The 13,937-nt window shown below is 27.9% G+C and overlaps 2 protein-coding genes across 2 annotated transcripts; one reads left to right on the top strand and one right to left on the bottom strand.

The window, feature by feature from the left end:
* The first annotated feature begins 4,739 nt into the window (after window positions 1–4,739).
* Window positions 4,740–6,061, top strand: LOC131630239 (probable glutathione S-transferase). Its single transcript, XM_058901027.1, has 2 exons — window positions 4,740–5,058; window positions 5,600–6,061. Exons 1-2 carry the CDS (start codon window positions 4,741–4,743, stop codon window positions 5,936–5,938), a joined length of 657 nt encoding a protein of 218 aa, XP_058757010.1. The 5' UTR covers window position 4,740; the 3' UTR covers window positions 5,939–6,061.
* Window positions 6,062–9,139: 3,078 nt separating this feature from the next.
* On the bottom strand, window positions 9,140–9,658 carry LOC131657953 (pectinesterase inhibitor 2-like). Its single transcript, XM_058927317.1, has one exon. It carries the CDS (start codon window positions 9,656–9,658, stop codon window positions 9,140–9,142), a length of 519 nt encoding a protein of 172 aa, XP_058783300.1.
* Window positions 9,659–13,937: the final 4,279 nt, after the last annotated feature.

Raw genomic sequence — 13,937 nt, 5'->3', positions numbered from 1 at the left:
CATAAACTGATTATCAAAAAATGTCACATTCCTAGAAATGCGAAAACGATGGTTAGTGACATCATAACACACAAATCCCTTATGAGAGTGACTATACCCCATAAACGCACATTGAACAGACTGCGCTCCAAGCTTATGTCTTTCAAATGGAGGTAAGTGAACAAAACAAACACATCCAAAAGTATGTAAATCATTATAATTAGGCTGAATTTTAAAAAGGCGAAAAAAAGGAGAATCGAGATCAATAACCGTAGAAGGAAGACGATTGATCAAGAAGACAGCTGTGGAAAGAGCCTCCACCCAAAATCGGGGTGGTACAGAAGCTTGAAGAAGTAAAGTGCGGGTCACATCAAGCAAATGACGATTCTTGCGTTCTGCCATCCCATTTTGTTGGGGGGTATTGGGACAAGATCGTTGAGACAAAATGCCTTTTTGTTGAAGAAATTCTTGAAACTCACGAGACATGTACTCACCACCAGAATCAGAGCGAAAACTTTTAACATTTTCATGAAATTGAGTTTCAACATATGTCAGAAATTTCTTAAACATAGAAAACACTTCAGATTTAGACCGAAGAAAATATATCCAAGTAAAACGACTATAATCATCAATAAATGTGACAAAATATTTATAGCGAGCATGAGAAACTACAGGAGACATACCCCATACATCACTATGAATCATTTCAAAACAAGAGGAAGCCCGATAAGCACCAGACGGAAAAGGAAGTGTTTTACTTTTAGCTAATTTGCAAACAGAACATGAAAGAGAGGCATTAGAAACAACATTTTTATTTCCCAATAAACCATTTTTAAATAAATGAGATAAAACAGCAGAGTTAGGATGACCCAATTTTCTATGCCAATCCTCATAAGAATTCAAGACATTATTACAAACAAGAGATAAATGACTAGAAATAAACTGAAGTGGAAACAGTCTTCCCACTTTAGACCCCTTCGCAACCACCTTCCCCGACACCTGTTCCTGCACAAGGCAACCATCACGAGAAAAATTTACATTACAATTATTATCAACCAATTGACCAACAGATAATAAATTGGAAGCAAGTCCAGGTGCTACAAACACATCCCGAAAATCAGAGTTGAGGTCACCAACATTCGTGATAGAGAGAGCATTACCATCCGCAATTTGAATTTTCTGATTACCATGGTAAGATTGTAAATTGTGCAAGTATTCAGAAGAGGCTGTCATGTGATTGGATGCACCAGAATCAAGAAACCACGGGCAGGAAACATTCGAAGACTTACCCTGAATTCCCAAGGTTGAAAGAGCGGAAAGTACCATCTGTTGGATTATTTCAGGTTGGAGAGCACCACCATTAGATGGATTGGTGATGGAAGGACCAACTGCAGAGCTTGTACTAGCAGGAAATGCTTGCACCGAACGTTGTGTTGATCGTGGAGGACGGGTGGGACAATCAGAGATAATATGGCCCCGCTGCTTGCAATAATTACAAAACTTCTTACTGCAACTCTGAGCAAAATGTCCAAATTGTTTGCAAGAGAAACATTGGACATGTCGAATATCACGACCTTTACCTCTACTCTGAGGAGCATATGCAAACATAGCAGACTCAGAAATGACAACACCGTGAGACATGGATCCTTGAGTAGCAAGACGTTGTTCCTCTCTGAGAAGTTCACCAACACATGTATCTAAAGAAGGAACAGGATTCCTATTCAGCAGAGCACCTCTGACAACCTCAAATTCTGCACGAAGCTTCATGAGAAATTGATCTCGCCTACTAGTATTGTAGACCTCTTGGGCATCCGCGAGAGAACTCTTGGGAACATCAACATGTATAATCGCAGAGTGTTCTGTCCACAAATTCAAAAAACCAGAATAATATTCTTGAACGGACAGATTGCCTTGTTTGTAATTGGCAATGTCTAGCTCCAATTGAAAACGTTTGGCCGCGTTGTCTAGGTTATAGATACGCTTCAAGTAGTTCCACATTTCTTGGGCAGTGGAAAAAGATCGCAAATTATTAATCATGTGAGGATCAATAGTACCGAGAATCCAAGTGATAATCTGAGCATCTTCTATTTCCCATGCATCTAAGTCAGTTGTCTCTGACGGTGCCAAAGAGACATCGTCCAAGTGACTCCATAATCCTTTCCCTTTGACATACATCCGAAATTGAAATTCCCAAACAAGATAATTCTTTCCGGTAAAACGAACACAAATATGATCTATCTCTTCTTCGGAAGCCATAATATCAGAGATGACTTAAGAACAATTCTGTTAACGTAACAATTTTGTTAACGTGAAACAAGAAACACCAACGGAACACTGAAGAAAATACTTGCCTACACCAAATCAACACCCCAATTCAGGATACTCGCCGACACCAAGTCAAAACCCTAATTCAGAATACTTGCCGACACCGAGTCAAAACCCTAATTCAGAATACTTGGCGACACCGAGTCAAAACCCTAATTCAGAATACTTGCCGACACCGATACGATAACACGATCAAAGCAAACACGATTTGTAAGCACCCGAGATTAGAATCGCAATCTTGGAAGAGATTGCCGAGAACCGAGATGATTTCAATTACCGAGAAACGAGATCTACCGGGACGATTTCAAGAGCGACCCAGTGGGGTGTCGCTGAATAAAGCCAAGATTAACCTAAAACTCACAGGTTTGATCGAAAACCTACTGATACCATGTCAATAATTCTTGGCTTGATACTTTCCTCATTATTATTTCTCGTATATATAAAGGTTACAGGGCTATAGCGGTAATTACACTAAATAATTACATTTAAACTAATTCCTATTCACATTTACAAGATTCTACAAAGATATTTATGATGAATGTTTATGATGAATGTTTATGATGAATGTTGAGTTGCATCTTGTAGTAATCTTCTCTTCTTTATCTTGTCCTTCGGTTTCAGATTCTTGATCTTCAATGATTGAGCTTCAGCTTCTTCGCATTGTTGTAGCATTCCAACTTTAGCATTTGCGACAGACATCCTATTTAGCTTATGGGACTACAATAGAAATTGATTTGTTTATTTGTAAATAATAGTCAGTTTACCAACAATAGAAATTGATTTGTCTGGTTGTATTAATAGTCACTTTACTAACCGTAGAAATTGATTTGTCTAGTTGTAAATGATAATCACTTTATTAACAATAGAAATTGATTTGTGTAATTGTAAATGACAACTACTTTACTAACAATAGTAATTAATTTGTCTAGTTGTAAATGATAATCACTTTATTAACAATAGAAATTGATTTGTCTAGTTGACTCACTTTATTAAAAATAGAAATTGATTTGTCTTCTTGTAAATAATAGTCACTTTACTAGATTACACATAAAAATAGTCACTTTACTAGATTACACATAAAAATAGTCACTTTACTAACAATAGAAATAGATTTTTCTAGTTGTAAATGATAGTCACTTTATTAATAATAGAAATTGATTTGTGTAAATATTATTTAACTTGAAGAACTTGGGTTTGAGACCTCATAGGTAAAAATATATGTACAGAATTCCTCAATATTAGTAGAAATCATGAGAATTATTTATCATGAATGTATATTGACCTAGTGACAAAGGCACAAAGATGTCTTTTAAAGACAATGTGTTCGATTCTTTATAGGAAATAATTTTAGCTTTTTTGATATTATTAATTCATAATGGTTTAAAAATGAAATTAAAAATAAAAAACCCTGTTTGAAAAAAATATTAGCAGAAGAACTACTATAATCTGGTTAAATTTTGTAAGGGATTAAGTCGAGTCTATTTTTTTGTGAGGGACTAATTTAACTTGTGTAATATTTGTGAGGGACCAAAATTGGTCTTCATTCATTTAAGAATAATAAATATATTTTCAACTAATAACATTAAATAAAAATGAGGATCAAGTCACCATCCTCAAATTTCAGCATAGAAGGTTGTAATTTTTTTAAGGGATTTTTCTTTTTTATTAGACTTTTTATAGTTTATTACATTTTCCACCTATTTATAATAATTATTATAATAAGAACATAAATTATTATTCCGTCCATTCCATTTAAATGTCATTTTTTAATGAATTTTTGTTTATTTTTAATTGTCCTTTTTCAAATTTAAATTAATATTAATTTCACTTTTATCAAAATTATTCTTAATTATTAATTATAAAAAAAATCTAAATTTATTAAATATAGGGTTTAATGGATATGCACTGATAGTGTAAAACTAGTTTTACACTGTCATTCAATAAACAACCACCAATTTGTTATGTCATTAAATTTTTTTCAAAAATAAAAGAGTGATTAAATTGGATACATGGTTACACTGTCGGTGCATTACCCATTTTCTCTTAAATATATTATAAATAAAAGAACCTTTGTTATTTGAAAAGTAACAAAATTATTAGTTTCACTTTGAAAAAACTATAAATAACATTAAAAAAGAAAAAAGAGTGTCTTTTTAAATGATAATTTTGTAAAATATTAATTGTTAAATTTAATACTTTTATCACAATTTTTTTTGGTCAGTCAAAATGCCACCGAAGTTTTATAATTCAAGTTCATTGTATAAAAGATCCTTTATATAGGGACGATTATAGTATTTTCTTAAGAGAAAAAGAAATAATTTTTATTGTTTTTTATTTGTATATTCATAACATTAAATACAACTTGAATTGAGTGTTATTTCTACTGCTATAAATTCAACTATCCTAAACCTCTTTGTTCAGAAGAGCCATTTCACAATGGGGCAAGAAGTGGTTTTATTGGGTTATCATTTGAGTATGTTTGTGGTAAGAGTTAAGATTGCACTTGCAGAGAAAGGTGTCAAGTATGAGTACAAGGAAGAAGATCTTGTCCACACCAAGAGTGAATTGCTTCTGCAGATGAACCCAGTTCACAAGAAAGTCCCTGTCCTGATCCATAGTGGGAAGCCCATTTCGGAATCTCGCATTATTCTTGAGTACATTGATGAGGTTTGGAAGGATCAAACTCCATTGCTGTCCACTGATCCTTATCAAAGAGCCCATGCTAGATTCTGGGCTGATTTTTTTGATAATAAGGTTAGTTTTAATTTGTCAATTACAATCACGTGCAACTCAATCGTTACATAATACAAATAAAACGATTGAGATGCACGTGACTGCATGCACATTGTGTGAATTTTAATTCCACATACGTTTATGTGTATATTTGCGAGCCAAATTACCAAATTATTAGAATTATGTTGACAACTGTTAAGAGTCACACATTGGACAATATATGGCTTGAACATGTCCTTATAAGTGGGGGCAATCCTCACCCTACAAGCCGGTTTTGTAGGGTTGAGTTAGGCCTAACCACACTTCTTAACATGGTATCAGAGCCTCGTTTAAGATCCGGTGGGCCACCTTCTATGGTTTCCGCTATCGGGCCACCCGCCACGCTCCAGTTGTCTAGTCCTGGGCGTGAGGGGGTGTGTTAAGAGTCCCACATTGGACAATATATGGCTTGAACATGTCCTTATAAGTGGGGGCAATCCTCACCCTACAAGCCGGTTTTGTAGGGTTGAGTTAGGCCCAACCACACTTCTTAACAACAACAAATTTTATGTTGAATATGCAGGTGCATGAGGTTGCAAAGAAGATATGGACTGGAAAGGTGGATGAACTTGAGAAAGAAAAGAAGGAGTTGATAGAGAATTTGAAAAAAATAGAAGAGGTTCTTGGGGAAAACCTATATTTTGGGGGAGACACATTTGGGTTTCTTGATATTGCAATAATTCCATTTTATAAATGGTTTTCAACTTATGAGGCTGTGGGCAAATTGAAGTTAGAGTGTCCAAAACTCATTGAATGGGGAAAGAGGTGTTTGGAGAGAGAAAGTGTGTCCAAATTTCTGTCGGATGAAAAGGATGTCTATGAGTTTGTTTTGATGTACAGAAAATTAATTGGGTTGGATTAGGCACAAAGATGTTAGATTTGGGGAAATTGGGACTCTGTTTTTAGATAAATAAATCAAGGAATATGTGGGATTAAATTCCTTACTGAATAAATTGTTATCTTTGGGATTTAAGCTTGTTCAAAATAAGCTGGGTTTTTTTATTGAAATAAAACATTTGTGTTTTTTTTGTATATTTTCTTTTCAAAAAAGTTATTCATTAATAATTTTGTATTAGATCATTTGTGTTATGTTCCTCCTTATTTCGTGAATGAATAAGGTATTTATTGAGGTTTTATTGGGCCTGAATTATAGATCTAGATAGTAGTTTATTTAGCTTTAGACAATTTCTTTATCCATTCTCATGGGGGAAATCTCTGTTAAAAACCTCAAAATATCATTCGAGATCCATTTTTGAAAAAATTGGGATTTTAGATAATTCGGAGATGTATTTTTGAAAAAATTGGAAATTTAGTTAATTCGAAGATGCATCTCCAAAAACACCAAAAAAAATTGAGATTTTGGTTAATTCGAATATGCATATCCGAAAGAACCCAAAAAATGGTCAGAGATTTTTTCCGGATATGCATATTCGAAAAAATTCCAAAAAATTAAAAAATTTGAGATATTGATTAATTCATATATCTTAAAATTAATATAATTTATAAGTTATGAATAATAATAATGATAATTATACTGTTGATATTTCTATTCTAATTCCAATTATAAATTAAAAAGTAAAACTCATAAAAAATTTAATTATTTTTTGATAAATTTCATATAAATAATTACTAAAATTATAATTGACACACAACAATTATGATTATATAAAAAATAAATATATTAATAATTATTCAACAAAAGTCTTAAATAAAAGAGATCGAGTAAGAATAAAATAATTTACTACTTTATTCATATTTTAATATAAATTTTAAATTAATTAATTTTTTAAAATAATAAATAAAAATCACAAATATAAAAATATAAAAATTATTTTAATAATTAATTATAATAAAAAAATTATTTTTTTACTTAGTTAAAAAAATTTACAAGAAGATTTTGTCCTAATTTTATTTAGTGAATAAATTATATATTTAATTTTATATAATTCAAAATTTACTTATGAAATATAGTAATATAGTAAGAATATTTTTCATTTATATAATTTAGTAAAATAATTTTTTACTTTAAAATTGTTTTGGAAATTTTGTTTATAAAATGAAATTTTTTTTAACTATAAAATTGTTTTTGAAAATTAGTTTATGAAATGATTTTTTTATGTATCATAAAAATAATAAATAAATATCTTTATTATTATTATTATTATTATTAATTATATATATAAAAATAAGATGTTGATTTAAATATTTATTAAGCTATTATTATTATTATTATTATTATTATTATTATTATTATTATTATATCTTGATTATAATGATATCTATTTAATAATATATTTTAATTAATACAATTAATTATACTATTAATTGTATTGATTCACCTTGATTTTAATTTTTCAATAATTCCAAGACCAAAAATTAGAATATTTAGGATATGCATCTCTGAAGACACCATTTTCTAAAAAAAATAGTGTTTTTGGAAGTGCATCTCCGAAGTCACATTTTTTCTATAAAAAAAAAGTCGTTTTCAGATATGCATTCCGAAATAACTTTTTTTTTTCCAAAAAAATACATTCGGAGATGCACTTCTGAAATATAAGGGCATTTAAAAAATTTCGCCGCAGGTTCCTAAGAAAGTAAGAGGATGGATAAAGAAATTGTCTAGCTTTATGACCAAAGAACATAGTAATGGGAGTACGTGATCACCATAAAGTTTACGAAGAGTGGTTTCTTTCCTTTGACCGGCCATTTGTCAGTTAATTACTGTGCGTCCACATCATCATCCATATTTATTGGACGAGTGAATAATAGGAACCCTATCTGCGCGACCTCGTAATCTTTTTTGGGCAACCATATGACTCGTTTAAGCGGCCTAAGAGCACAATTATCGCTGGTTTTTTAAAGTTCCTACACAGTAACCAAAGCCATTATTGTCAGCATTAATGAATATTTGAGAAAGAATAAGCGTTGTTTAATTTGTGACGTTGGTTAGTTTGTGAACCATTTACACTTGCCAGCTAGACTCTTAATATTAATAAAAAATTGCATAAAGCCATTAAGTAGTATATTGTGGAGTGTAGTGGGACCCATTTTAAATTTTTTGATAGATTAGATGGATATTTGAGAATTGTAGATGAGTTGTTTAAAAAATTGAGAAGTATAAAATAATATAAAAAAATTAAGTGGGTCCCATTTAAAGAACCCAAATGAGTATGATGGATGTGGATGCTCTAAGAGCATGGATATCACTGGTTTTTGCATTGTTTCTACACTATTATCAAAGTAACAGTGTCATATACTTTGGATAATTGACCATAAAAAACGTGTGTATACTTGCCAACGTTCTTTAGTTTGAATACGCTTCTACACTTCCAGCACCTCTGCAAATATATTATTTAATTATTCATTGCTACATACTTCAAATATTAAGTGCCACTTGTATTTAAATGTTAGGTATAGTGTAGGGTTAGATGAGACCCATTTTAATTTTTTTATAGATTGTATGGATATTTGTAAAATGTAGTTGAGTTGGTTAAAAAATGTGAAAACATAATATAATGGAAAATATTGTGTGAGTTCCTTTTAAAAAATCAAAATGGAGATGATGGATGTGGTTGCTCTAAGTAGCTTAATCGTAGGCATTGCACATAGGCTTCCTTTTTCCCCATAGACTATCCCTTTTTAAGGGTATAATAAAATGACATCACTACATGTGTGTTTGTTGTGTTTGTTTGATAATATTGTTGGTGCTCTATGTTGTTTCTTTCTTATGCTAATTCTTTTTTATTTTTAATATTATTATATTAGGCATTAAAAAAATTCTATACATTATAAAGATCAATTATTAAATAAATTTTATAAAGACGAAAAGAAATAGTAATAATAAAAAATAAAGAATAATATACTTACTAGAACTAAACATAAGAAAAATATTTTTTCATTGACAAATCAAAATTCTTGATGTTTAAATTTGCATAGACTTGTCTTCACAAACATGAAAATGATTCTCAAGTAGTATTATTTAATAATAAAAGGAGAGAAATATACCTATTGCACGATTGTTCCAAAATTAAAGTTACACATAAAAGAATTGAACAGCAATCAATTAATTAGACATCAAAAAAGTTGATAAAGTTTGAATAACTTGATCATCTTGCAATGCCTTTCCTGCGGACCTTGGAAGGGAAGAAGTATCTCTAAAATTAGGATCATTAATGCAACGATTAATATCAGCTGCGATATCATTTGCTCCAACATTCATGAGATGATAATTTCCCTCCTTCAAAACTCTTTGAACGTTATCAAGCACAAAAAGAGCACCTCCATCGTTAACAAATAATTTCAAACACAAATTGTAATGGTTTGATGCTTTGACATTACTTGCACTTTGTTTGATCAACGTATTGATTAATTTCACCGTGTTGGTCATATCGGCACGAGTCACATCAATTGTGTATTGTGAAAGAGTAACAAGGTCTGCGCCAGATTTTGGATTGAGAAGATTTGAACAAAATGAAGGATTTTTGGCTCTTCCACAAATGACATTTACTGGGACAACTTTATTAGCCGCGTACGAGGACGTAACACATAGGAAAAACACTAATAAAATAGAATAATGAATCATATTGTTTTTCTTATTAATTTTACTAACTTGTTGTTTATTCGAACGAATTTATCCACTTGGTTTTATAATCACCATTGAAGAGTAAAAGGGTGAATTATTAATTTTAAACGATATGAGTATTGTAACTTAAAACTAATTAATAGATATAACATCTCTAATCAATGATAATATGTATGGAAATTTAGTAGATAACTGAAATCATGAATCTTATCTACTTAATATAAATCCTAGGTTGTCAGGATGGCAACCCTAGCCACATGTCACCTTGGTAGCAACTCTAAACATAAACCCTAATTGTGTTTTTACTAATTTATCCAACCCTAATTATGTTTTTACTAATTTATCCCTATATTAAAAATTATTAATAATAATAATAATAATAATAATAATAATAATAATAATAATAACAATAATAGTAAACAAAATAATAATAATAATAAACATAATAATTATAATTATACTTAAAATAATAAACAAAATAATAATAAAAAAATAATAATAATATTAATAATATATTTAAAAGTATAATATTAATAATAAAAAAATTAAAATAATTAAGTATTATATATAACAATAATAATAAACAAAATAATAATATTATAAAGGGTTATTACCATTTTTCCCCCCTGCCATATAGGTGATTTCTGGTTTACCTCCCTGTAATTTTTTTTTTTTGTAAAAGTAACCTTGCCATTTCAAGATTCTATTTTTTTAGACCTTGGAGAAAAATGACACACGCCCAAAACCTATGTGGCGTGCTTAGTGGCATTTTTTTTCTTTTTTATTTTTTTTTAATTTCAGCTAAGCTGACGTGGAATTATTTTTTTTATTTTGATTTTTTTTTATTTCCGCGTGGATTTTCTTTTTATTTTTTTTTCAAAAAAATATATTTTTTTTAAAATAATTTTTTTAAAAAATTTATTTTTTTTAAAATCCGTAGGTAAATCCGCAGGTATATTAAAACCCGTAGGTAAATCCGCAGGTATTTTAAAATCCGTAGGTAAATTCGCAGGTATTTTAAAATCCGCAGGTATTTTAAAATCCGTAGGTAAATCCGCAGATATTTTAAAACTCGTAGGTAAATCCGCAGGTATTTTAAAATCCGTAGGAAAATCCGCGAGTAAATCTGCAGGTATTTTAAACTCCGTAGGTAAATCCGCAGGTAAATTCGCAGGTATTTTAAAATCGGTAGGTATTTTAAAATCCGTAGGTAAATCCGCAGGTATTTTAAAACCGCAGGTATTTTAAAATCCGTAGGTAAATCCGCAGGTATTTTATTTGGCAAAAAAAATATTCGTAAAAAAAATAATTTTAAAAAAATATATATTTAAAAAATAAAAATAAATAAAAATTAAAAATAAATAAAAATTAAAAATTAAAAAAAAATTAAAAAAATTAAAAAAATTAAAAAAATATGACGTGGAATTAAAAATATTAAAATATAAAAAATATAATTACACGTCAGCATATTTGAATTTTAAAAAATTAAAAAAATAAAAGAATTACACAATCAGCATGCCACATATGCAAATGGCATGTGCCATTTGCTGGCGAGGTCTAAAACGACAGAATCTTCATTTGACAAGGTTATTTTGCAAAAAAAAATTTTACAGGGTGGTAAACCAAAAGTCACCTATATGCCAGGGGGCAAAAATGGTAATAACCCTATTATAAATAATATAATTAAAAGTAAAATATTAATGAAAAAATATATTAAAATAATTATTTATTTTTTATTATATATATAAAGTTTTAATATAGATTTGTCATTTTTAAAATATAAGTTAAACATATCTTTCTTCTATACAATATTATTTTTCTTATTTACAACATAAATATAATGTCGATCACGTAATATGAAATTTTTATATAAATAATTTATAATAGAAAAGAAATAAAAAATAAGAAATCATTTTTAATCACTCACCTCTTCAATTAATGTACCATTAAATTATTAATGGATTATTTTTTTATTTTTTTTATAAATCACTCAACTGTAAGTTTTTCAGTTACAAATCTAAAAATTAAACATATAATTTCTAATATCATTACATTTTTAAAATTATAATAAAAAAACTAAATTTTTTACTTATTTCATTCATTTTTTCAGTTATTAATTAATTATTTTTCTAAAAAAATAATTGTTATAAATGATTAACATTATTTTATTTAAATTAAAAAAATAATATAATTGAAAGTAATGTAGTTAATAATTGGTAAACAATTGAAATAAAAAATTATGAATATTAAACATTAATTTTTGTGTTACCCCCTTTTTTTATTTTAAATTCTCCACACGTTAGTCAATCTTTTTATTGCTTAATATATTTTGCAAAAACGGTGGAATAAAATCTCACAAAAAAAATAAAACGGTGGATTATAATAAATATTACAATTATGAATTTAGTAAAATAGAATTTAATCATCATTAATGAATTCACCTCATATTAAAAATCTAGGTATCCTCAGTTTTTATAGTTACTCTTTTTACAAATTCTCCACATTAACTCCAAATTAATTTTTATTATTACTAAATATATTTTGTTAAAACAGTAGAGTACATATTATCTTAACAAAAAAAACGGTGGAGTATGATTAACCATCATTAATCACATTAATATAATATAATTTACATTTATATTAATTAATATTTTGTAACTCCCAAATATATATTAAATCATATTTATATTAATATTTTTGTTATTCTTTATAAATACCTCCTTCATTATTTCTATTTGGCCATCTCATCATACACATATCTACATTTAGTCATCTCATCACACATATAATTTTTTAAGTAGATTAGTCAAAATGACTAACAATGTTTGATATTGAAAATATATCATTAACATACCGTATTTTGTATTTTTATTTTACATGATAAATTTTTTGTTTTATTGTTGTTTTATTGTTTGTAGGTATCCTTCCATGATAACTCCAGTATGAAATTTTGGGTGGCAAGATTGAAATTAACTTGAAGGTTAGAGTACTATTATACCTCATCGCACAAATACAACGCATAATAAAAGTTTCCATATGCTTTTATTATTCACATGCATAAAGTGAATGAAATAGATACATTGACAAACTGGCAAACCAATTACATATCCTACATCGGATGTAACATGCTACCAATTATATAGTTTGAGAGATTTAGATGTATGCCAGTTGTTCTTTTGTAGTTTTTTTATTTATATTTTGGGTCTTGACCCTCTACCTTACCAAAATAAAAGAAGAAAGATATATATATTTTTTTATAATATTCAGTATTACTATAATAAAATTTTAACATTAAACGTATTTATATTATGTTATATTTAAAAAATTTATATTTTTTTAAAGTTGATTGTATTGAATACGATTATATTTTTAACTTAATTACATTTTATGTTTGCTTTGTTAAGAACTTGAATTAAAAACCTTTTACTATAAAATATTTTATTATATAGAATGAGAAAAATTATTTATATATATATATATATATATATATATATATATATATTTATATATATATATATATATATATATATATATATATATATATATATATATATATATATTAACACTGTATTACAAGAATAAAAGAATTTTTTTTCAATCTTTTTCAGAATCTCAATTGTATTATATTTTGTAGATTGTATTTTTTTTATTAATTATTCAATTTTAAATGTAATGTAAAGAGAATGGTAGACCACAAAATATGAAATATGTGAGATAAAAATATATTGTATAAAATAAAAATAAAAAAGCTGTGAGTTGAGGAAATAAGTGTATTTTTAAATTGGAGGTAACAATTTGAAAACATGTTATACTTATTTAGTAAGATTTTAATAAATTCATAATAGTTTTCATGCTGTCTTTGATTTATAAAATTCCACGGAAAACACCAAAATATAAATTCATAATATTAATTATTATTATTATTATTATTATTATTATTATGAGTATAAATTATATGTAATTAAATTTACTAAAATATATATTATTTAAAATAATATTTGAGGTAAAGATAAATAAATCCCGTGCAACGCACGGGCCATACATCTAGTAACTTAAAAAAAAATTAATAGACAAATGGGCAACAATTCTAATACTATTAGCATGTGTATAACATGAGAAGTATGACAATAAACCATGGATAACGGATGAAATAAATATATAAATTCGCAATAAAAATGATTAAAAAAACAAAAGGGTCTAAGACATAACATTTTTATGTAATTAAATTACAATATAATAATTTGTTATAAATGAGTTTTTTACTAATTTTTTATATAAT

The sequence above is a fragment of the Vicia villosa genome, linkage group LG1, assembly GCF_029867415.1.
Source record: "Vicia villosa cultivar HV-30 ecotype Madison, WI linkage group LG1, Vvil1.0, whole genome shotgun sequence".
NCBI lineage: Eukaryota > Viridiplantae > Streptophyta > Magnoliopsida > Fabales > Fabaceae > Vicia > Vicia villosa.
Note: the sequence above shows the minus strand (reverse complement) of the source record. Positions and strands in the feature narration are given on the sequence as shown.